This window comes from Rhamphochromis longiceps, linkage group LG12 (genome assembly GCF_057381845.1).
Source record: "Rhamphochromis longiceps isolate RC_006_pf linkage group LG12, R_longiceps_female_GT1.1, whole genome shotgun sequence".
In the NCBI taxonomy this organism is placed as follows: domain Eukaryota; kingdom Metazoa; phylum Chordata; class Actinopteri; order Cichliformes; family Cichlidae; genus Rhamphochromis; species Rhamphochromis longiceps.
The window spans coordinates 38,943,569-38,970,248 of record NC_140568.1 but is presented as its reverse complement, the minus strand read 5'-3'; the positions used below and the strand labels follow the sequence as shown (position 1 = coordinate 38,970,248).

Here is a 26,680-nt window from a genome sequence, read left to right as displayed (position 1 = left end):
CTTGTACGTGTGCATTTTTAGAGAAATTTGTTTGAACTTAATTTTAGGATTTGTTTTTGTTTCCTAGCAGCCTGTCACAAAAGCACATAATAAACACATAATATGCTCTAGTTTCTTCAGTTGAATCTCGGAAAAATGCCAAAGATAACACAGTATTTTTGCACAAAAAGGTTGATTCCCAAAGAACTATTAGAAAAAATCGTGGCATCTCAGTATAGCATGTGGTATGTCCTTAACCGCCTAGGACCTGGTGTCCACATATGTGGACATCACATTTTGGGTTATTTAGACCAAAATACTGAATTTTGCTCTACAAGGGCCTGATATCCACTTACGAGGACATTATACTGCTACTGTTCTATCAAAATTTTAAATGAATATCCTCATATGTGGCTCTTATTTTTCTTAGAAACAAAAATCAGGTTAAAAAAAATCTGGTAATTCTTTGTTTTTACACTCATCGGGCCCCAATCAGCCCAAATATCAAAGAAAAATTTAAAATGCATGCTGTGGAAGAGTTCGGGTCTTAGGAGGTTAAAACACTTTTGGAAACTGACTAAGTGGAGGATAAAGAAGAAGTAAGAGGCCTAAAACATGATCTAGAGTAAATATACAGTATCTAAAAGTCACATAATAAAAAAAGGCAAAAATCTAGCAAGGAGGGAGTATAATAGTGTGAGTCTACCACCATCGGTTGAGGCTCTGTAATGGTTTGTGCCTGAATTTCAGCCAGCGGTGCTGAGATCTCATCAAAGTTTATGGGACTATAAACACAGAAAAGTACCATCATATTTTCTCCTGCCATGCAATAACATCTGGAAAGCATCTGATTGGCAGCGGCTTCATTTTTTTTAGCATGACAAGGATCCCAAACAGACTGCCAATACAGTAATAGCATACCTAGTCAGACAAACACACAATGGAACACTATCAGTCATGGACTGGCCTCCTCACAGCCTGGACATCAACACTGAAGCAATGTGGGATCACCTTGACAGAGAACAGAACAAAAGGCAGCCAACATGCAAAGAATAGCTTTGTAGAAGCCTGGAGAACTAGTCCCGAAGACGACTTAAAGAAATTACAAACCGGCTTACCTAAGAGAGTTCAGGCTTTGTTGAAGAATTAAATAATGACATTCAAGCTTTTTTTAATTGTGCAAACTGTTTTTGCCTTATATACTGTATTTATATTTATGTAAAACATAAAGAAATGAGGGATGGCTTGATACTGCACAGTACTCTAAGAGGAGCTATTTTGACTCATCAGAGCATGAATATGGCAGGTGAAATGTTTTTTTTTAAAGCAGTCGGGTTTTAGTAACTGAGTCAGAAAGCAATGCCAACATGGTCATTATTAGGACTCTGGAATTGGCTCACCTAAATGGAAGGCACTCATCATTTATAGTATTAATCACAGCTGTGCTTTTCATGCTATGGTATGCCAAAATGTCTGCTGTGAAAAAGCTCTATTAGCGCATAAACTCCTTTAACCTCACATTATCGCCAGGATAGCTGAACTGCCAACATAACAAACAGCTGTGAAAGTGTAATGTTGGTTCTTTGGACCCGGAGAGCGCAGTGTAAGTGTGATTGCTGGTTTAAAGAACTTTATTTTTTTTATCTTGTTGCAGAAAGTTTTCCTGATGGGGAAAAAAAAAAGATAAAAGTCTGCTTTATTTTTCATTTGAAGTTGTATTGTGATGGGTTCTTTTCATTATCCAGTGAGGTAAATTGCTCTCTATAATGATTTGATGATGAACTAGTTTATCCCGTTCGAAATTATGTCTAATTACTGAAAAGCAAGTGGCTCTTGCCAAGCAAACATTTGTGCCCAGGTTTCTGCAACTTCATTATCCACCGATGCCCCTTCAAAAAAACAGAGAAACAAGAAAAAAAGGGGAAAATTCTTGCTTCTAAAAAGTGAAACTATTTACTGACGTTTTGACACGTACACCACATATAACCAAACACCTACACGCAATAAACATTAGAATGGCTATGCCAGTGAGAGTTCATTTTCTTGAGCTCTCGTTCTCGCTCCAGGTGGTATGATAAGTCATTGTTTGTCCAATCTGAAAAGTTATGATAGCCACAGAGGGACATTTTTGTATGGGCAGCTCACCTCTAGTGCCTCAGGCTGTTTTGAGTTCACACAGTTGGCTTAGATAGACTCCCTAGCTTGTGATGATGCCTTGTGTCCACTTGAAGATCCAGTACAAGCGCTGGCAACGGACCAAAACACACGCCTGCTGCAAAACTGATGTGTGTATTTGTGCGTGAGTAAGATAGAACGAGAGAGGGAGGGATGGAGAGTGTGGGAGTCTGAGAGTGTGTGCTTGTGGATATAAATGGCTTAAATGTTCATGTGCTTGGTACACAACTCACTCTTTTTAATTCTACATGTTTGCCAATGACGTCACCCACTCTGCCTAACCTTGCATAGATGCTTTGCAGTTGCGTGTTGCATCACAGATCTCCTAGCAACCAAATGTGGTACCACAATGGAGGTCCCTTTGAGAATTGGCAAATAGATAAGGGCTCTAAATAACCACTGAAATTAAAACAGCGTGAGGAAAACTGGCTATCTAAGAAGAACGGTTTAGTCGGTCTCAGTTCAGTATTCTAGGAAAGACACACAGCTATTAGTACATAAAACTGAAAAGACAGATGTTGACATGATGACTCAGGCTTGGAGAGTCATCACTTTGTTGCTTTGTGGCTAGTAAAACTTACTAAACCACATTTTTATAACAATTGTTCTTATTCTTGATCAAAACCACAAAATCAGAATACTTTAATAAAAAAAATAAATACAGCATTGAAAGAAGGTAGAGTAGTGCACTGTCCTTTGCCCTAATACATATTTGTTTCCCTGACTGCAATTTTTTTTTTTTTGCATGTGTATGTTCTCTTTGACAGTCTGCAGACATGCAAGGTTAACTGGCAATTCTAAAATTTGCTGTAAGTGTGGATGTGTATCTGTTTTTGGCCTCTCAACCAATGCTCCCCTACTGTTTGTTGTTATTTGTTTGTTTGTTGTTTAACCTCTGGGAGGTCCTAGAAAAATGCATACACTATTGGTCTTAGAGCCACAAATCGACCACGCCATAAAAAGTGCTATAAAAAATTTATATATTAATATTTTTTTCCACTTTAAATTAGCCAATCTTTTAGACCTACTTCTCCTTGAAATATTCATGTCAAGTTTTAATTACATTTCGCGGATTTTAACCCTTTTAATCGCAGTTTAATTACATGAGCGCACCGTTTTTTTTAGCCCCCCAAAACAAAACGAAATATTTTAAAAAAAAAACATTTGAAGTAATATTTGATTGTTATTATAATTAGGCCTTTAGATGGACTAAAGATTGGCACCAACCTTCATTTCGATCGCCTTTTTTTTTTTTTTCAGGACCAGAAAATGGTCTCCAGGCGGCAAATGCTCCTCCTCTAGGCCGAAATCAGTGCATCCTCCCGGGTTAACTCCCGACGATGACCGGGGCATGTTGCGTCGGACCCCTTTTTCCAACACACACGTCCGGTACCACGTCACAACAAATACGTCATTTCCTGTTGATTAAAAAAAAAAAAAAAAAGCACCCTCAAACGGTCCTAGGGGCCGAAAATGGTCCCGCCCGATCAGCGGGCGAAGCCGCTGCTGCACGCCGGAAATGAGGCTTCGTTTCCCGCAGGTCTGTTTAAGCAGCCCGCTGTTTTCCAGCCCGGGGTCAAATGTGGAGCAAGGGCGCCACCCGGTGGACAAATAAAAAAATTACAACTCTAAGGCCAGTACTGCAAACGGAAACGGAAACATAACCGATCACGATCGATTTGACCGTCATTTTTTTGCCGTGAAAAATAGCGTTTATAATGGGTTTCAATGGGGCACAAATCGACCACTAAGACCAATAGTGTAAGTTTGTCTGTAGCTTAGCCACTGAAGCTAATTTCCGGAAGTCATACTGAAATTTTAACAGTAAATGTGACCAAACTTTTTTTTGCAGACTTTCGCTATATTCCATTCAACACAGTGCAAATGGCAGGTAATCAAAATTTGAAAATAGCCACAAATCGACCCAAGACCACCCAGAGGTTAAGACTATATAATAACTTTTCATTTAATTGTCTTGTCCTGTACCATCAGACTACTAAGTAAAAACTGCTTTCCAGACTGTAAAAGTTTGTTAGCAGGACCTAATTTACTTTCAATCTGGCTTAAAACTTTCTCATCGAGGTCTTACCCTGAAACTCTGAAGATGGGTCCATAAACACTGGTTAGTTAGTGTCAGACTGATCCTTGCTTTATATTAGCTCAAAGGTGTTAGAAAGAAATGCCACAAGTCAGAGGAGTCTTTCTTAACACTGTGTGTACAAAAGATCCCACTGACAGCTCAGCTAATCTAAACAAAATGGTTTAATAGACAACTAGCCAGCAGGATAATGTAACAAAAACAACCGATTTTGAGAAATTGACAAAAGCCTCTAAAGTTATCCTAAGTTACAGAGTGATATGTGCACCACAGAAGCATTCCCCTAATTTACTTTGTTTATTCAGTTTTATATAAGATGGAGTGGCACGTGGGGGGGGCATAAGGGCTCACTTTGCTCAGCAAATTTTTGTATTTACTCCAATAAATAGCTGTTGCTGTCAGTGTTTTCCAAAAGCAATGGGCCTTAACATGTGTGCATAGGGACATAAGGTGGAACCTGAAAGCCTTTTGTTGGCTAAGATTTGCCTCACTACTAAAACATGCTGTGCCTGTTGGTTGGGTTGCTTGTCTGCATGCTCCAAGAAGCTCGAGTTCTCCAACTGAGGAAGTCTTTACCGAGCCATAAGACCTCCAGGCATCATCTGTTCTCCCATCCCTCCTCCCTCTGCCTCACTGGCATGCTTAAACCGGCAATCTTAAAAGACTCCCACCATCTATAAGGCAGTGTTGAGATACTTGTTTCATTCAAGATAATTGCTGTTTTTCCAGCGTTGTGATTGCTATTGTCAGTGTATCACAGCTTTTGTGCATGTGCATATATGCTATTTGCAGTTATGTATCTATGTGTTCTTGTTTATCAAAGATGTTAACACACACACTCATATATATATATATGTATATTTGCAAAGAAAAAAAAAGCCAGATCGGCGTGTTGCTGTTGTCATAGCAACTGTGCAACCTTGCTTTTCTCCTGTTCCTCGTTTTTTGGTTTTTTTTGTCACATGGGAATAGAAAAGGAAAAAAAAAATATCACCCCTTCCTTCATTTATGTCTTGTGCTATTCCACAAACAAATACAATACTTTGTTCAACTGTGTAATTTTTGGGGAACAATAAGAATAATAAGATGGAGTGTGCAACATGTCACTCCTATAACACTCATGTACAATAATGCAGCACATTATGCAGCAAACACCCACACAGTTTTACAGTCCCGTTGACTTTTTCTGCTGCTCTGCCCAGTCCGTTGTATGTATACCCTCATGTCAGACCCTTATCTTGTTAAACATGCTTCACATTCTCATAGAAACTGTCTGTTCTAATGGTGTGTTCTGCTGTATTTGTTTGGTATTCCAGACGTAAGCTATTGATTATCTCTTGATTGTACTGTGCCAGTTATGTGTGCCGTTGATTGCATTCAACCATTTGATTGAAGCTTTTATCCAAACTGCCAAAGTGCTGCAATCTGTCCATTGAGCTCTTCGACCTTGATAATTCTGAAAATGATGAGAGTAGGTGTGGGTGAGATGATTTGGTAATAGCATTGACAATGAGAATGATTAGAATTTGTGTCTGATTTTTTTTTTCATGTTGTTTGTGTTCTGTGTTTTTCAATTGTCGCTCGCTTCACTTTTCTCTCCTCTACCCGCAGTACAAATTTCTTCTCTATGGAGAATAGTGTTTAGCGTTCAGTCAATCAGGTAGAGAGGCATCTCAGTCTAACGTCAAATAAACTATATTTGGCTGTAAGTAGGCTCCTAGACTTGAGCAGTCTCTTTATCTCTGCACACATGCACACACCCGCCCCATCTGTTTAACCCACGGACAAAGAGAAACGCGTATCCCTGCGATTCTGTGTAGTTAGATTTTTCTTTTTAACTTTCATAAAAATAGACACACACATACACATCGGCTCTCTCTCTCTCACACACACACACATGCTCAACCCCATGGCCTGACGCGTGTCATATGACAAGCAAGTGGAGGAGGGGGACGGAAGGCCTCAGCTTAATTAGGCTGAGGCCAATAAGAGAAGATGGAGGAGGACACTGTTGTCTGGCGCCTTGGGGTTTGTCAGCTCCTGGAGGCTCATCTGTCACACACACAAGCACACACAAGCAAACACTTAGAAAGAATGGACCCTAGTTTATATTTCTATGATGGTTTTGGATTTTTCAAAGTTTTGATAGTTTCGGCAGGTGACTAGATGTCACCCATGTGTGACCACGTACGCAGACATGTGCTCTTTTACCCCTGTCAAATTGCTTCAACTTTGTTGTTCCTCCCCGGACTGTTAAACCGATATGGTGGCACCTCCGCAGATGCTCAATTTCAGTTTTTAATTAGTTTAATTTTCTGTTTACTGATCAAATGTTCTGTTTGTGTGTGAGTCTTTAAAACTCCACTGCATTTATTTCACCTTCATTCGTAGTGAGATAACACGACTACTTCTAAGTGTAACAAATGCGTGTTTAGTTGTGACATTAGACCAGGACAAAAACTGTAATGCTGAAACAAACTTTAGGTTATTACGACCTGGATCATTAGGACATTGTAACTGCAGCAGGGGAGTAGTGTTGCAGATAATGGTTCTCAGGCATGGTGCAAGTTAGTACACTTAATGGTATAGCAAGTTCTTATGGAGCAATACAAGAGCAGCTGATATATTTGATATATAACAGTACAGTCAAGCAACCTCATATTGTCGTATGAAAGAAGCCAGACAAGTGATAGCAGCCACACAACGACCTCATGCTGCACATGCCACCTGTCGATTCCACCCAGCAGCAGGGGTCAGTAAAGCTGTTTACCTTGTTAAAGAGATGAAGGTGTGTACCCAACCACCTGTAGTTCATTGCTGAGGCTCATGTCATGTTTATTCCATGTATTTCTTAACATAAAAAACAAAAATGAATATAAGAGTCAAGCTTTTCCACTGATTTTTGTGTAATTAAAGATTTTGTTGAATTTGAAGCAGCACCAACAGGGCATCTGCCTTTAAAATGATCAGCTTCTGAACAGTAAAAGGGGGGCTGTTATCATGAGACAGTTCCTGTGGATTTCAAGCTAATGTAGTTCATCTGTATCTAATATATACCTAATTTTATCACAATCAAATGTGAAACTGAAAAATTAAAACATTAGTAGACACAAGCCAACTGCACCAGCTTGTTGAGGGCAAAGCATATTTGAAACAGAATATTCTGTCATGTCTTAAGCTTATGCTTTTACTTGACTGCCTTCATTGTGTTCTCTTGACATAAATGCTCATTACCTGCTCTTGTAGGAGTCCCAGGATCATAGAAGATTTTTGTTAAAGAAAATCATCGCTGTTAAAACCACACACAAACCTCTCTGGTCCCACCACTGACAAGCCCAATCATCTGCCAGTTGCCAACAAAGGGGACAAGAAGCAGATGATGTCAGTTCCCTTTATATTGAGTTATCAGGTTGATTGAGTGTAATTGAGCAATGCATCGGAGTGTGGAGAGAAGACACCAAGCCCCTGGAGAGAGTGGAGGAGGAGTGGAGGAAGGGTGTTTCAGGAACCAGGAAATGCTCAAGGCACCAGGGCCATGACATTAGCACTGTCGACAGCTGCTGATTACTTGCTGCCTTGTAATGAATTAATAGAACTGACTGTGCCTTTCAACAGATGAAAAAAATAAGATTCCTTATCTTTCTTACTTGCAGTTATTAAAACTTCAAACACCAGTCGCTCGTGCTGAAAAAGTGTTACTAAAAGTACATTAGGCCATTTAGAAACTTGTGTGATAAACGCCTTGTTCGAGTAACAAAAATCTAAGAAAATTGTTAATGTACTTAAAGAAAACCTAGTAATTTAGTAAATATAAATCATTATAAAAAATAACATAATATAAAACTTTCTTCTTCTTTTTACTTTAATTTGCTTCAATGCCAATGACTTGGGTATCAGGCTTATGCCAATATGTTTAAACCCTTACTAGATTTGAATGGATAAGGACAGAGTTTTGTAAAACTCCATGTGGATGCCTTAATGTTAGAAATTTGATCACCACCACGTTGGTTTTATTTAAGCCAAAAGTGACCGTATTTGACTGAGATGGTGTAGGGCTATGTTATCCGCTAATGCTAGCAAGTGTTATTAGCAAGACTGGATGAACTTAGCTATATAGTAGATACCCAAATCTTTATGAAACTATAAATACTATGTGTATTCTGGTAGTCAGTTGAGCATAAAAAGTTGAGCATTGAAACTATAAATAGTATAAAAGATGGAAGTGCTTTGAAACTCGCATTCATCGTGCTCTGGTGGCACAAGCATTTGCAGTTGTGCAAAAGTTTCTGGGAGTCATTTTAAATAAAACTGTGTATACTGACAATCTCAAAATACTGCATATATACAGTTGTGGTGTTTTCATGAAACAAATTTATTCTCCCAATGTGGGACATGTACATTTGTGACACATTATGACAGATTTATGTTTATAATTGCTGAATTATTAGAGCCAAGTGTGAAAATAATATTGAAAATTAGAAATAATTATTAGAAATGCATCTTTCTATCTGCAGCCTGCTCCTTATTGTCAGCTTTAGACTGCTCTAGCTAGCATTCCTATCATAACATACATAACATCTTTAATAAAAAAAAATTGACTCTTCTGAGAAATATGTAAGTGTTATAATGGCTTTTTTGATATGTTTTCCTCTTAATTTTTTTGGTAAAAGTGTAACTGAAAATTACCTGTGGACTTGTGGTAGTGCAGTTTCTGCAGAAATTGAAATAACACCCAAAAATGAGCTTTTATTATGGGTTTTTCCACCATGACCCTTGACTATGTCAGCATTTTTCAGCATTGCTCTTTTCTTACTGAATTATTGCAGCCAGCACATCTTTAGAGTGTGCTATCATCTCAATGCATATCTACCACATCCAGCCGCCTTCACAGGCAATTCAGTGTTGGATGCTGTTTTCACCTGGTATTAAGAGGTGGCTTATGAATGAATCGGGCTGCTCAGTTACTGAAAGCACTAATGGACCATGTGAAAGGTTTTCGTGGTAAAAATCTTTTTTAAGCCAGAATTCTTTATAATAGATTACAGATAACACTAAAGTAGCTTGGCTATCAAGGGATATCTACAGCAAACAATTCAAACAGGTGGTACTGATTCAGCTTATTCTGTTTTCATCCCAAAAGGTTGCAACGGGCATTAGAGAGAAGTTTTTTATTATGTATTACATTGTGTAGTCTCGCTCGTTTCATACAATACTTATTATTTATACCTATTCATATACTCATCTGTTTATTTACTTTACCTGCCTACATAGATACCAATCGAGCTTAAAGTGGGAATCACCAGAGACTCCACAATATGGTTTTATCATTAATGCACAATAAAATATTATTGCAGTTTAAAATTTTTTGCAATATACTAAGTATTGAAATAACATATATTGCAATTTATTGCTTTTTCAATTGGAAATTGTATCTCCAAAAGCAGACTTTGTCAGTACCTGTTTTATCAGTCTATCAAACAGACCAACTGAATAACGCTGTTGATAAAACGTGTCATAAATTTGGCATGCACCTGACAAACTAAAGTGTTTGCATTAGTCTAGTCTAATTTCACTGAATGCAGACCTGTGGAGGCACTGGAGGATGTCGAGGAGCATTCAGATGCCTGTGAAGCTAAGGAGGAACTGTATCAGCAATGGTTTCTGATCAATGAAGCAATTATTGCTGCTTCTCAGTCTGAGAAGGATTATAAAACCAAGCAATTTGAAGTCCACCCCTCTACAAGAGATTATTCACACATGGAAAACATTCAAGACAGTTAAAAATCTCAGCACAGTGCAGTACAGATGCTAAGATTGTTACAGGGGGATCAGTTCTGGTTGTGATTCTACTGGTTTATTTTTAATCATCAGTATGTTTTAATCTATTACAACAATTTCAAGTTTGCGGTAATACTGTTTCATGTGGTTACAGCTGTTATATACTTAGTACAGTCGGCCATCAATTAAAAGGAGCTAAGAGTGTTGGATATGGAGAGCATGCCTTGGCCACAAACCTTTGTTTTCCATAAACAACGGGAAAAAGTAATATGCTAAAATATAACACAAAGTGCATCAGAGCAATGTGCTGATCATTACAATCTGCTTGCTATTCCCTGGGGATATCTATCCATCTCCTGGACCGCTTAAGAATAAGCTATTGGAGAAGAGGGAGCACAAATGGAGCGGCCGCCGTATAACCTGGCTCACCTGTGTGGTGTTGACTTGATTAACTCTGTGGCAGGACTGGAGGTGGCCTTTGAGGATGAAGAATTTCCAGTGAAAAGCAGCCACTCAAAAATAAGGAGGTCAGCACGGTGTCAAACAGTGTTCAAATGCCAATTGCAGACTCCAGTGAATTTGAAGATGATGTTAAAACATCATTGTTCAACTTTTTCTGGTTTCAGAAGTCAAGATTCAAAGCCAGCTCCAGGCATCAGTAAACCATGGACTGTTAATACTGCTAGTAGAAAATTTTTCCAAAGTTATTTGCGGCTCTAAAGCTAAGCCGCAGGATCTTTCAGAAAGAATCTGAATATAACTAGCATAAAGTGTAAAAGTGGGGGAGTTTATCATCCCCAGCCCCTATTTGGACTTCCTATGTTTATATGAGACCTGGATTAATGAAAATAGCGCCAGTGCTGCAATAAATGTGGCTGGTTACAACAGCTACAGGAGAGAGAAAGGAGTTGCAAGGAAAAGCCCGATTTCTTTAATTAAAAAAAAAAAAGGAGAAGGCAACTCAAAGTAAAATTGGGATCAGTTAAATAAAATGACAGGATGATATTGTCAAGAAAAAAACCCTTCAAAATTCAAATAAATGGAAACTTAATACATAGTTTGGTAAAAGTAATGCAGTCTATTAACCTCTATTTCAGTAGCCACGATTGTTCAGGGATTTTCAGTCAGTGACATCAGTATGCGCTCAGATCAAACAGACTTTAAATTTGGGTATTTTTCAGGATTAGAGGTTCTCAAAATTATTAAATTATTGCAACGTTCCAGAGTTAGTGATGTTTTTTGGTATAGGCACAATAATGATGAAGGATCTGAGAGACACAGGTATTTGGAAATCAGTTGTTGTTACACCCATACACAAAGATGGTGCCCCATCAGCATTCTGCCTGTTTTTAAATTGTCTGGAAAACTGGTAGAACAATCAGATTATCATTTATTTACACAGCTGTTCTTCTGCTTTGAATCCAGGTTTTCCCGCTAATTATCCACTGATACAATAAGGTTTTCCTTTTTTATGGAAAAAGTGAGATCCTTATTAGACTAAGGAGGTTTTGTAGAAACTAGTTTTCATTTAATACTCACTGCATATTTCTTGAGCTGATTTAAAGTTTGCTTTGGTGTCCTTGGCTATTGTTATCATATGATGGTGGTGTGGGAGATTTGACTTTGTAAATGCGATGTGTCACATCCATCGTCTTTGTCTCGTCCCTGTTAAAGCATGGATGGTGCTTCCTTGGCTTTCTCCAATCTATAATATTGTTTTACCAACTTCATCCAGCACATTGTCACCTCTGCTAACCTTAATAGAAAAAAGTTAACAGTGCCATCCGGTGGACTTTAATTGATTTTATTAATCTATGGTGTAGTGGTTTAAATACTATATTTATCCTAACAAGCGAACACCCCCCAGGAAGAGACACAAATTTATTTGGGATTGTGTCATTAAGAGCATCCATTGTAAAACTCTGTTAAATCAAACATGCATCACTACCTGCTGTGATAACCCCTTGTGAATAAGGGAGCAGCCAAGAGTAGCATTCTGTAGCATTTGTACTAACAAATTGTATTTGCAATTTATATAATAAGATATGGATTTTTTTGTGTCAGTATATCGATAAGATATTGCCATGCAAAATATCATGACGCTATACTCTATTGATTTTTTCCCTCAGCCTCTACTACCTACCTACCTACTCTATCTTGATAACAAGGACAGCATTTTGTTAAACCTGACTCTCTACAGCTAATTAAAGCTGACACCAAAATATCAGTTTGTTGCTACAAAAACAGTCTATTCCTTGAAATGCCATACATGCTAAATGTGATACACAATACCAGACATTTAGTCAATTCTGAAAGACATACTGACAGACTTAAAAAAGTAAAAACCATGCCTCTGCCCTCTCCTTTCCACTCTATCTCCAGACACTCTCTCAGTGCCTCGCTGGTCCCCACAGATTCCCCGACGAGATCTGGGAAACTCAATAAAACACAGGTAGGCCTAAAGGAAAATATGTGGGTGAGTGTGGATGAGGTTCCTTCTGTGCATATGCTCACATCTGTGATAGAATGGCAGTCCAATTAAAAAGGGCTTCTTGTGTAACTTACTCAGTTTTCTTTCTCACTCTCACCCTGCTTGACTCCAAGCAGGGTGCTTATGATCTAAAAAGTAAAACAATAGCTACAGTATTAGTTGGAGGATTTTAGCAACCTCGAGATCGTGGGTGTTTTTCCTGTTGAAAGTCTGTGAGGTGGAAAGAGGAGCTCTAAGCATCTTTATACGGAGCCAAACTGAGCACAAATGTAATGTATATAGCTGTTATTTGAAGATTAAGGTGATTAATGGTTTTAAGAAATACCATTATTCCATCCAGCAGCCTCCTTGATGTCAGTTTGCAGTTTTCAGAAGTGTGCCCTTGATCATATTGTTGGCATGTTATGATAAATGTATTTAGGAAAGTAGTGAATAACCCACCACTTTAGAGCCTCTCCTGTGCTGAAAGATAAATTTTTTTAAGCAGAATCGGCTCTTAATTTCATATTATCACTCATAGTTGACAGCCTACTAAAGAAATCAGTCAGGTGGAGTTGGTTGGAGTAAGTTGTGCCTTTCAGTTGATGAAAAAGATTGGCATAATAAAGAGATTTTGATTCTGTCAGACTACATTAGTCACCTGCCATTAGCCAGCCACACTGCTGGCATTGCATCAGCCAATAGTCACATATGTGCTCAGACCACTTAGTGTGTGAAGGGAATTGGTTGTTGGTACCAAAGTACATTGTGGATTTGTTTATTGTAGAAGAGACTGTGTTGGAATCCTCAGCAGCGACACAGGCCTGTGAACCCCCGTTACTCAAACTGATTGTTATATTGATGTAAAAACCATACAGCCTATTCGTTCGCACAGTGTTACTGGAAGATGAAAATGAAATGGCCACAAATTAAATCAGGAGGTGAGGGAGATTAGGAAGGTAAACACTTTCAGAGGAGTAGCTTCTTCAGGCATCTATTATCCTTGCAGAAAGGTTAGGCAGGGAATGAGATATGTTTGCCAAAAGCCTTCTGTCAGAATGAGAGAACGTTATGAAAGGCAAAAGGTCAGAACCCGTGTTCCTCTCATTGTAATCCTCAGCTCCTTCATGTCATATAGATGTGCAACAAGTGAAAAATCGATGCCCTTTTTCGGAATCTCACTTTCTCTTCTTTTGGCTTGTAGGTTTTCCACGAAATACTGGATGTCCCAGACATGCATAGTATGTGGAAAGGGAATGTTGTTTGGACTGAAATGTAAAAACTGCAAGTAGGTATCAGTACTGGTCAGCGCTGAGTACCCATTGTTGTCAGTGTCCACATTAGTAATTAATATCTAATCGCACACATTCGCTTATATTCCTGTCATTACTTTGTTTAATTAGTGTGCCATCCCGCTTGTTTTTCAATTATATCTCTTTGTCTCTTTTGATTGTTTTTCGACATGACACACATCAGTGACCCCTTTTGTTTTCAGCTTACTTGAATAAATTTCCAATTTGCATCTGTCTCTTTTTCCACCCACTTTGCATAGGTGTTATTGCTGTGTAATAAACACCACATAACAACAAAACACACACTAATCAAGTTTCTGTTTCGTGCATACTCAGGCTGAAGTGCCACAACAAATGCACCAAAGAAGCCCCACCTTGCCATTTACTGATCATTCAGCGAGGCGGACGGGAATCCCTCAAAGGTATTTTTTGATGTAATTTCCAATGTTGATATTATGTTTATACAAAATTGACGGACTTTCACATTTTGTTGATCATTGATCAAAAATCACTGATCAATGGCAATGAGTACCATTTAAAGAGAGTTGTCAGCATTGTAAGATGGCGAAAGCATTCCAGGTTTGAGCGTGGAGTCAAGGAGGCCATTTATGTGAAAAAGGAAGGGCCATCTCTGAATCCAGGAGGGGGCCTAAGGGTACATCTTTTGCCATCTTACAATGCTGTGATTGCAGCCATTCCCCAACTCTCTGTGAATGGTACTCATGGCCATTGATCAATGGGCTTTGATCAGTAGTTGTTGATCAATGGCCATGAGAATTTGCATATTAATGATCAAGGAACTGACTTTACAGCCCATTGTTGTAAAGTCAGTCACTTGGATGAGTGACGAAACATTTGTCCCACTGAAAACGTGACGTCCAGATGAACAGAATCAACCTTTTGGGATTTACTTATCTGGATGATTGAGCATGCATCAAGACGTTATTTTACACTTGTTGACTATTAGTTTTTATTTTATTATGTTTAACAGATAATTAAGCAATAAATAAATGGTTAACAAGACTTCTAAAACCGTTGTGTGAGAGTACGGGAGGCCTAACTATTAGCCAGCTCAGCCAGGATTAATGCCTTTGTCAAGCCTTGTGAAGCTATCTAGCTCTCATTTGTTTTAGGCAACCCAAAGGCATGGCTCTACAGCTCTTGTGATTAACTAAATTTGGACATATCTGATTCCATTGAGCAAATGAAGTTATATATTTTTTCAGCTTTCATTTGTAAAAGTGAAACTGCTTCTGCAGGTATAGGCTATCTCCTGATTAATTAAGCCATATAGGTTTGACAAATGTGCATCATAAGCTGTTTATACTGACACAGACAGCACTGAAGAAATTCCTATTATCTGCAATGAGAATTAAGATTCTTTTTTTTCTTTTGTCCTCTCTCTGCCTTCCTTCTTCTCAAAATAAGATCATCAAGGAACAACTCAAGGTAAAGAGCACTAATTAGATGTCTTCTCTGCCTTCGTAAGAGAAAATGACAGTTTATTAATGACATAGTTTGCTTAAGGAAATTTGTTTTAACAGTGTGTGTGTGTGTGTGTGTGATAAAAGATGGATGGTGTTAAAGGAGAGGCAGTTTGTTCATTTTTTTCACATTAAAAGCTGTGTCTGATAAAGAATTTGTCTAATTTTCCTAAAGCTGTTAGGCAATTATTGTTTAATGTCAATCTCCCGTAGTGCTTCATTGTTCCTTTATGCTTTTTTTCTTTCTGCAGTAGCTCGTCTGGTACGGACTGAATCAGTGCCATGTGACATCAACAACCCGCTCAGGTACACAGACCTGCACATCAGTCAGACGCTCCCCAAAACCAACAAAATCAACAAGGTAAGGGTAAAAAATAAACCGTGTATTACAATCTGCATATTTCTTGTCCTACATATCGCTTTCATTTATTTTTGGGAGCTTTGTGAGTCATTGTGTATTTGGAATCAGGAAACCATACGAAAATATCTTCAGCAATATTGATGTTTACACAGATGGATTTGTTTTCCTACACTGGATATTTTACAGCCAGCACATCTATCAAATTCAGCTCAGTTCCAGAGAAAAAAGTTTATCACTAAATTCCCATGGTGGTAACACCATGCTGGAAAGACTGTGAAACAAACACGCTTGTTAGGAAATAATGGGCAGGTGTGAACATGTGAGTAAGCCACAGCTTTTATGTATGCCTTTGTCTAACAGTTTGAGGTTTTCAGAAACTGGAGTGTGTTAGTTTTGTCAACACACATATTTTTTGTGTTTCTCATGGATTCACTTTTCCAAAACTCAAATCTTGGTTATAAACTTTGAAATATTCTTAAGTAAAGTAAAATGGTGGTATCACTAAATTCTGTTAATTTCTTCAGATGTGATAAATGTAATTTAAAGTTTATTAGGAACAATTATCTTGTGGAGTGATTATAATTAAAAAATAACCATTTAACCCCTGGATTTTATTTCATGTTCGTATCATAATTACTTAAAGAATTAGAAACTAAATTCATTTAGTTTTCTTGTTTGTATGTTTCTTTCAAATTGCAAATTCAAACTGTGGTTCTATCATAATTTAAATTAATGACGTTAGGTATCAAAATATATGGCAGTGCACAATCTGCTGTGCACCAGTTGAGCTGCACATACCACATTGATACTATCTTTACTTTTTAATATAATTTTTCAGAGTTAATCTTTTTCTGCAGGAGATGATGATATCTTCCTAAAATCTAACTTGCATTTGATTGATTGTTATATTGCTTATACAATAGACTTTGATCATTTGTTACAAACTACAGATGCTCTGATTTATTTTTCTTTTTGTTTTTACAAAGTATTCCCTAACTCTTCAGGTTGCTTTACCACCTTCCAGGCAGCCATTGATTTCTCTCTATCCAGTGCGCTTTCAAAATCAAGTAGCAGAAACTATATAAATTTGCTTGAGGAAGATGATCCATCATATTGAAAAGCCTAATTTTTGTCTGGTGTTTTCTCTTTGGATAACAGTTTGAAATCTCTACGTGTTGGTGCATTTCAAGGGCACCTGAGATTTAACAGTTGGCTGCTGAACAAAAAAATATTGTCTATTTTTCATCAATATCAGGTACTTCTTTTTTTTTTTGCTTGCTTTCTGGATAAAATTTCTAAATTGTTTAATTTCTAAATTGATTTTAAGTCTGTAAAGTCAGGAAGAACTTCACTGAAAATTAAATGAATTGAATTATTTGAATGAATAAAATGCTACACCCAAGTCTTTGGATGACTAGACGTCAGTATGAAATGATTATATTAAGTAACTATTTGAATTTAAACTAGATGGAGTCTAGTCAGGGGCTGTCATCTAGATCTGAAATGATTTTTGCAAAATCTTCGGCTGAAGAACTGATCTGATGTGATGAGAATAAGATGAGAAGATGAGAAACATTTTACAGAAAAGTAAAGTTGACTACATTTCTCATTGTGATGGATTACATCTGCCAGGCAAGTTCCAAGTCTCTGATGTTTACTTTGTACTGAAATGAATAAAAAGTTCTGCCTTGAAGGTAGAAAATCAGTCTAGAGGCTCCAAGTTAGACGGAGAGAGAGTTCAACAATAAAGCAGAGTGAGAGCCTTTTACAATTAACAAACTGAGGGCCAGATTTGGTAACTGTGTCAGTATAAAACTCTCTTTTAGTGATTTTAAAAGCTACAGTTGGTGTTTATTAAATATGTGCAGTGTCAATTGTGCAACTGAAAGGTGTGGACAGCCTCATTGCAGATTGCAACATTGTACATTGCAGTTTTGGAGATTTAGGTCACATTTCTGGAGAGAAACTCACAATAAAAACAGTTTCTGTGTGTGTTGTATTTCTCTGCATCGCACACACTTATAGCCACGTGTTGTTTTAGATCTTCATGGGATCTATTGCATGTCTACAATTAATGCCAAACAACAGTTAATGGGGCTGAAAGGGACTTGCGTGTGTTATATGAATGTCTAATCTTACAAAATTTTAAGTTGGCTGTGTAGAGAAAACAAAAACGATGCATGAAACAGCAACTTCTTTAATATGCACCCAAGTCACGCACACACAAACACACACATTTCAATTTTTTTAAGTAGAAGAGTTTGCGGTAAGGCAGCGATGCACTTGATAAATCGTGTGCTTCACCCGAGTTGTCAGATTTACCCAGCGATGACACACATATATACACTCATACTGTCCCTGGAAACTTCTAACCACAGAGTTTGCCAAAAACATTGATTCCTCTTCAACTGCCTCTTGTTTATCTTAATTGCCATGCTGTTTCCAGAGAGAAACACGTGTGCAACCTGCACTCACACTATATTATTTTGGTTAGTACATTACTCTTTCCCTCATCGGCTCTGCTTATTTTTGTTCCATTAATTTTTGCTGCTCTTGGTAGATTACATTGGTCATTACCTCAACTGTGGTTTAAATGAGCTCATTGTTCGTAGAGCAACCACAGAGCTATCGTCTCTCATGGGGGCATTTTTAGCGATTGCAGCCTCACGCTAATTTGCCCCCACTTAGTAAATTTGACTCTATAAATTCACCTTAAAATTACAAATACTTAAGTCTGAATAAAGCCTATGCTTATCTTTATCTGTTCTGTCTCTTCTCAGGATCACATCCCAGTCCCATACCAACCGGACTCCAGCAGTAACCCCTCATCCACCACCTCCTCCACTCCTTCCTCCCCAGCTCCTCCATTGCCCAGCAGTGCCACGCCACCCTCCCCTCTGCACCCCTCCCCACAGTCAGCAAGGCAACAGAAACAGTTCAACTTAACAGGTATTTTATTTAATACACATATAATTCCTATTCCCCTCTAAAAGTTTGGTGCATTTGGTGCATGCCCACAATAACAATGCTAAAAGAAGGTATGTTGGCTGTTTTAGCTTAGCATTTGGCAATGCAAGAATTATGCTAATGACTGAAGTGAATGTCAGAGCTGAAGCAAAATTAAGTAATTGCAACTGTGAGCTAATTTCTTTTTCTCATAGAAGCATTTTCCTTTGCTAAAAGTAAATAAAATGCCAAAGAAGGGATTGAGAACCGAACCTTGAGTTGAAATTATGAACTCAAATAAATAGATATTGCAACATAGATTGGTTCAAACTAATTTGACTTTGAATACTAAACTAACAAATTGCCATGTGAACTTGGACAGTCTACCCAACTTTTATCAAACTCTAGCTCTTCTTGTTGCCTTCCACAGCCTCCAGTTATTTCAAATACAAGCAACAGTTCATATTCCCCGGTAAGTACCTCAAAATTGATTATTTCCCCTTCCTATAATGCATTGCATCTAGCCAAGGATGAGTAAGGAGGGCCCTTTTGATGTTGTTGGTGGTTTTCATCCCCTCACCTTGGCCTGCTTGAAAAATCTCTACACCCACTCATGCTGTCTCATTTGGGCTTCCTAATGATTTGTCAATATCCAGACGCTTTGCTCTTGCCCACACTGGTACCATACAGTCTTTGCTCATTTGGCAGGTTATTATAGCTGAGACAAGCTGGAGTGGTGTTAGGTAAAGAGTGAAATCTGAAGAGACAGATTTTTGGAAATGCATAATTATAGTGCTCAGCAAGCTGCAGCATGTTCTGATTATTGTTGCCACACATGCTCTTTACTTCAGCTACCTTTATAAACTATGTAACAACACATCTACTTCTTACTGTTCACCATCAATCAAAAAAATCTATACATGGATGTAATGTCTTAGTCATCTCAAATTTACTGCTCTCTCTTATTCTGAAAAGACTACAAAAATGTAGTAATATGTGGTCTTCATACAAGTGTTCACTTTGGTGGGGTTGAGTATATATCTGCAGAGATTCTGCTGGCATGGGATACACAAAATTTGACATTATATCAAATGGATCACCGATATCATTATATGAGGGCCTCCGATTCCCAACACTGGACAGTTTAGAGCTTTCAGCCCTGTTGGCTTGCAGGTCTTTGGAGCAAATCCACAACAACATCAGTGCAGACTCCACACAGAAAATAAAAACATGTCCCTCGCTGTGAGGAGATGGTGCCAGCTTATAATGCACCATGCTACAAAGAGAACAGTTTCTGTGGCTCACTCTTTGTGTTTTTGCATTAAAAAAAAAATGACAAAGTGTGCCAATACAGACAACAAGTCTAGCAGTGAATCCTCTGATGTCTTTCAGAGGTGGATACAACAGCACAGCTGACCTTACTCTGTCTTGCATGTTGAAGATCAATGCTTGCAAAAAATAGTTGGGAGAATCCAACCTGTTCACATCTCCACCAGTATAACACGTTATGCAAACTATTTTCTATGTGCTTCATACAGCAGAATATGGTGTTATCACCACTATTAGAATGTCAGAAAGTTTGGTTGTAGAGCTATCTTCGAAGCATTTAAGTGAAAACAGCAGATGAGTTGAAAAATAAATGCTGGATATAACTTTAGATATAGCATTTGATACAAGAGCCCATATAAGCCATTCTGATGCTCTCACATCAAGATATTCTCTTTTCACATGCATAAATCTTCACTCGCACATATTTCCATTTCCCTTTCATATTTATAAATTGTCACACTTACATACACACATTCTCCGTTTACATATTGTATGTGTAGATTCTGCTTGTAGCTACTTTCAATCTCCTTTCACATGCATATATTTTGACTCATAATTACATATATATATATATATATATATATTTCTCATTTCAATACATACATAGTTTTACCTCTTACGTATGAGTCTTTGGACTCCCATGCTTATACATTCTTTGTTCTCAGATACACACATTCAATTTAACGAATACAGGTCTCTGACAAGAATTAAGTAGCAACTGAAATTACATTCATGTATTAAAATGTATTGAGCAGATAGGTGCTACATATTCCCAGAGAATCTCATGGTTCAAGAAATACAGACGCTATCAATACATTAGGGCCCTATGCTTAGATGAATTCATTTTCTAGTGACTTCTGAAAACCAGACAAAGATCCAGATCTTAGATGCAGCTTGATTTTTCATTTTTCAAAGATTGTCATCAATTTCACGGTACTTTAAAGTTGTGATAGGAATATATGTTTGGGGATTTATCTTTTTAATTCTGTAAGCCATTTATGGCTTCATTTTATTTTATACACAAATGTATTTTTTGTTGCTCTATTTGTGTTTATCGTAAGTATACTGCTTCCTCCAAAAATATTCTAATGCCTTTGATTATGGTTTTCAGTATCATGAAGTATCTGCCTAAAGGCTTTTGCAGCAGTAAAATAGTCATATTTGACTGCTAAACATTACAGCATAATGATGACAAATCAAACATTGCAATTAAATCTACACCATTAATGTGGGGAAAAATAATTTTATTCCTGTAGTCATATGTTAACAATAAATACATGCAAATTTCCTACAAATTTATGGTGGGAAGCTTTTTTATGATGAAAAATACTGCAATGAAGTTTAATAATGCATCTTAAAAAATTATCCTTGATTTTAAAAATCAAACTGTCAAAGCAATTTTATTTAATGGAGTCTGGCAGTGTGAACTTGAGCTAGTTTGAGATGTGAGTGCCAGAGTTAAAACTACTGAAGTTGTACATCCAAATGATGACATCGAAGGCTGGAAACTAGAAGGGCTGATTTCCAATGAGCATACTAGCTGCTGGCTAAAGGAACCTGCTTTGTAAGTGCTGCTGTATTTGGGTGAGATACAGCTTTGATGGTTCAAGGCAGAAGTTTGAATGAATAACTCTCACACTCAAGTGATGAGGAGTAACCACAATCTGGAGTACAGTCTGGTAGGAAGGCAGCTGTTGAACTGGTGAAACTGTCTGAAGATGGATATGAGTGTCAATCTTCTGCACATGCCCCACTGAACCTGTGTTGTCCTTATAGTCAGTAGCCTGGATATAATAAAATGTAAGTGTAAATGTTAAAAAATGTCTTTACTGCTGTTTTGTTTATCACAGTATTGCTTATTTAGCCATAGTTAGAGAACATGTAATTTTCATTAGCTGATCACATAGTTTTTTTTCTTATTGTAGGAGGACAAACATATGCCTGCAAAAAAATACATCTTATATATGAAGAACCTAAAATAAAATAAGTCAGCTTTGCTTAGGCCAATGTAGCAACCAATCACCTAGAGTAAAAAAATAACTCAACGTGATAACCGATCTATACTCAGCTCATCTTTTAATCTGTAAATTCTTATTGGATGACCTGCATGCCATTTCCACTGTATTCCTTGTTTCTTGTGTTTGGAGTCCCCAGTTTCCACAGGTGTATAAAACCGAGCACCTAGTCATACAATCTGCCTTTGCAAACAGAAGAATGGGTCTAATAAAGATTCTAAAGATTGTGTTGAATTTGAGCAAGAAGTCAGTTCATGAAATTTCTTCCATTTGGAACTATAAGTGGTATTATTGCAAAGCATTTAGGAACTATAGGAACCTAGCCAAGAAGTGATAGATCACGTAAAGTTACATTCCAATCTCGTCAAGCTCTGCTGACTAAATATGCATTTGCATGACTAGACAATTCCTGTCGATGTCATATGTAGGTGGTCCAGTGCTTTTAAGCATCTAGTGTATTCTTTTGTTAGACACAAATAAATTACACTTTTTCTTCTTACGTCCACATATCCTTTATAGAATTAAATGCATATTAAATTAATGTGCATGAGAACTACATATGAGGAAAAATATAAAAATGTCAGAATAAAAATGTATGAATATGTGCATTGAAATATATAAGTAAAAGGGGTGAATGTGAGAATTAAAAAGAAAATGATATAAAAATGACAGTGCGAGCATGTAAAAGGAGAATGTATTTATGTGAGAGTTTCAGAATTCGTGTTGCCTTTCATAATTTGTGTCACAATTCACTGCATATCATTATAGACAGCTTTTACACACAAAGAAAAAATTCTGTGTAAACATTTAGAATCTATAAAGTCATAGTTTTTTTAGGTGCTCTTTAAACAGAATGGCAGTCTGTCTCTTTGTTGACATAATGAAGGTCATAATTTCATTGTGTGAATAAGTATTGTAGATGCCAAGTGTGTTTGAAAATTTCCATGTACTCACAGGCACCCTGGAAGTCTTCAAATCCTGTTTAATGGGAGAGGTTAATGGGAGTTAATTTATAATTTGGCATCAGATTTCACCTATTCATAGCAATGCCACAGGATTAGCCCTATGGTAGATGACATCATGCTTTAATTATTTTTTCCAAAGTATAGTAGGAAGAGTTACCTTGTGTCATTAAGTAGGATATTACACCATAATTCAATTCAATTCAGTTTTATTTATATAGCGCCAAATCACAACAACAGTTGGAATAATAGTATTCCTTCTTCCATTATGATAGTTAGCAATGATAGCTGAAAACAGAAGGCTTACAATGATGATAGCATTGCTACTACTGCATTTTACTGGGAAAGAAAAACTCTTGCCTTGTTTAATAGTATCACAGTTTTGACACAGCTGGTATTTCGGTCACCACTGTGGCTCTGTTGTAGCTGGTGTTCCCTAGCTTTTCTATGATAAGCAGCACCACCAATGTTAATAATGACTTTTAATGAATGCAGTTTTGTTTCAATTCATTAATTTGATGTGTTGTAACTCGAATGCTTCCAGATGTTGCTCCCGAGGCTCCTCCCAGCCGAGCTCCGCAGGTCATTCTGCATCCCGTTCTTTCTGAACCAGGGTAAGTAAAATCAATGACAGAAATAGTTCAGTAGAACCGCATGAATACATTTAAAGAAAGAAAGTACTACCGATCATCTTTTCTCTCTGTCAGTCAGCCTTTTCCTCATCTGCATGCTTTCTCTCCTTCTCCTCCTCCCCTCTTCCCCCTTTCTCTCTGGGGTAGTTGGTCAGAGGCCAAGTTGAACTTATTGGAGCACAGATATTTGGGTGGCAATTTCAATGCGAGGGACGACATGATGATTACTCAGAGACTAATGTTAGCATGGCCTTTAGTTCACGCTACACTTGGGATGCCAAGTGGATTTTCACTAGCTCTTTGAGGAAGCCAGTGGTCATAGGAAGACAACCGGAAGAGAAGGATTAGTGATGAGATGCCTCTCGACCCAGATGTTAATTAAATCAGATCTCAATATATCGCATGAAACGGGGCAAGAATCTATAGGAAGATGATCAGTTGTGATGAAATACAGGTCATGCTGAAAGACTGGAGTAGATTCATCAAGAACAAATAATTATATTTAAAAAAAAATCAACATGGTAGTAAGACTGGGAAAAAATCGAAAGTATGACTTTTACACTGAGGTACGGGGCTGTACATGTACAAGCTGTCTTTGATGTCATCATGCCTCATTTATATAGCAGCTGCCAGATTTGAGATTAAAAAACAGGAAGGCAAAGTCTGGAAATAATAGGAATCATACAAAAATAATGGCATGCATACATAACAATAGACTCCATGTTTGGGATAGTTTAGCATTTAGCATTACATTCATTACCATAATCATTATAATGTGATGCGAAATATTGTTTTCTGTATCTTGAAACCACATTCAGGCGTTGAGCTGTAAAGCTTCACTGTCAGTTTTTCACAAGGTGCTCCAAATGCATGCATATGAGTTTTGTTTTGTTGTTATACTGGTCTCTGTGTACACTCCGGGGCTGATTGTGAATGAGTTGCAGCTGGCAAAATTTGTCATCTCACTGAGGACAAAATATTCATTTTTATTGAGACTAATAGACTGAATTTATTCACAGCCAAAAGGGTATACAGGAAAGGAAAGTGTGTACAGCCCACAATGAAAAGCCAACTATTTTGTTATTAGGCTTTTAACAATTAACAACACCCATGTGACTGTGACAGCTAAGAACTAAAAGACTTGATATTAGTTTGTCAACAAGAAAAACGGGGTTTTAACATTTATTGAAATCAGAGCAGCAGGAGACTGTATATAAAACACTAATTAAATGACAAAGAAAAGCCCCTTGTACTCTCTCTTGGGGAAATAGATAAGAGTCATTACCTGTTCCCCCAATATTAACCATTCAAGGTTTGAGACATTGTATTTTATTTTTGCTTTTCATAGAAATATGTTCATAACTTGGGAACAAATTCTACCAGAGCCAGCTTGTAGGAAGTTATGAAAAGGCATGAACCACAGTAAATTAAGAAAACAAAATGTACAACTACTACTGAGAAATGCTAGCTGACTCATAAGGCTGCACACTCTGACCTGAATGCCCCCCAAAAAAATTCTCCATTAGTTTCAGTCAATAAATGCATCATAATTTACCTTAGATTCTTAACATATAATATATCTGTATTTATTCTTGATTTGGGCATTCACATACAGCTAAATATTTAGGAATCATGAATCTCTTGAGAAAAGAGCAAGAGAAAACTCATTTAAAAACCCATATCTTTGGCAACCTTTTCTCCATTTTTCCCCTTTCTCACTCCCGTTCATCGTTCCCTGCCTTTTTGACAAATGGGAATGCATAAGCGTGGTTAAAAAACCCACATTCTTCTGATTTAATTAATGCTATCGCCCCTCCTGTCCCTTCTTTGTATGCTCTTACAGTGGCAGCTGGCAGATTTCTTTGCCCTTAATAGCTTCATCTCAGGGTTAATGAGGGCCTGTTTTAGACCCGAACGCCCTGCAGGATTCCCTCATTAGAGCAGAGATCGAACCGGTGGTAGCAGCCCTTGGCGCCACAGGAATCACATTATTTTATATGCTGCCTCACCTATGGTCTTTTCAGTCAAGGGTTGCTCTGCGAACAAGTGTTAATATACCATAGAATGTGGGGAGTTATACACTGATGTTACACAGACGATTATGTGGACAGTGGGGGTTGAGTGGAATAAGGGAAACGGGTTCATTTATGTCATGTGAGTGGCTGTAGGTGACAATGGACACGCCTGGGTCAGAAATTAATAAGGGCACAGGGTGCAAATGCACTTAAAAACTCGTAAAATGAATGTGAAAATAAAAATTAGGGTCAGAAAAAGGCTGCCACTAATGAGAAGACCTCTCTCTTACATTTCCCCCTGTTCACATTGTAGTTATTTATCTATTAAATGGTCACAGTATCATTGTCTTTTTGCCACCTGAGACATTGCAGATGATTCACAGCATAAAAGCCTGTGGTTCAGTAATTCTTTTTATTGTAATGTGTGCAAAAAAAATAATAGCTTTTTTAGGTAAAAAAAAAAAAAAAAAGACACATTGCTAAGAAAAATTGTGCATGAATGAAAATAAATGCAACTCCTGAAAAACACACTGACAAAAGGAAACACGATTAATAATAAAGTAAACACTGGAGATAGACTAGTTGCGAGAGGTGAAAAAAAAAAAAGATCTGTATCTAGTATTTAGAAATATCAGAAAAGAAATATTGGTTTTTAATGTTTAAAATAAGACAAATCTAATAACAAAATATCTATTCACAAAGACCAGCTCATCTCATAGTCATTGAAATGGCCTCTATAAAAGACCTTATGTGTTATAATGGGATTCTGAATCTACAGCATGTCTCTTCTTTGGTGTCTAGGTAAAAGCACAATAGAAAGGTTACCGGCTCAGAAAATAAGGTGGCATGCAGCTTTTAAATTGCAGGTCTCAGAGCTGCCTGCAGATATTTATTGCATTGTTTAAAAGTGCACAAAAAGTATCACTAAAACCAAATATTTCAGACCTTCAGAGCTTCATTGGTGCTTAATGATTCTGGGTTCAGACCTTTTTAAAAATATTCATGTGCCATTCTCATGCTAAGTACCGAGATCGGTTTAACACTGGCCAAAATCACTGGTTCTGATATGCACATTTGCCTCTACAAAATCTCTCAGGAACACGAGACTGATCTATTGCTGTTATTCTGTAGGAAGTTGAATCGA

General features: G+C 37.5%; 1 protein-coding gene across 1 annotated transcript in view; it reads left to right on the top strand.

Moving 5' to 3' along the window:
* ksr2 (kinase suppressor of ras 2) overlaps positions 1 to 26,680 on the top strand; it is a 109,120-nt gene that overhangs the window by 63,981 nt on the left and 18,459 nt on the right. Inside the window, exons 7-14 of the mRNA XM_085426268.1 lie at positions 12,413 to 12,482; positions 13,705 to 13,788; positions 14,129 to 14,214; positions 15,221 to 15,241; positions 15,528 to 15,637; positions 18,418 to 18,586; positions 19,014 to 19,055; positions 23,434 to 23,503. Coding sequence (XP_085282394.1) covers positions 12,413 to 12,482; positions 13,705 to 13,788; positions 14,129 to 14,214; positions 15,221 to 15,241; positions 15,528 to 15,637; positions 18,418 to 18,586; positions 19,014 to 19,055; positions 23,434 to 23,503 — 652 coding nt within the window. The remainder of the gene's footprint in view (positions 1 to 12,412; positions 12,483 to 13,704; positions 13,789 to 14,128; positions 14,215 to 15,220; positions 15,242 to 15,527; positions 15,638 to 18,417; positions 18,587 to 19,013; positions 19,056 to 23,433; positions 23,504 to 26,680) is intronic.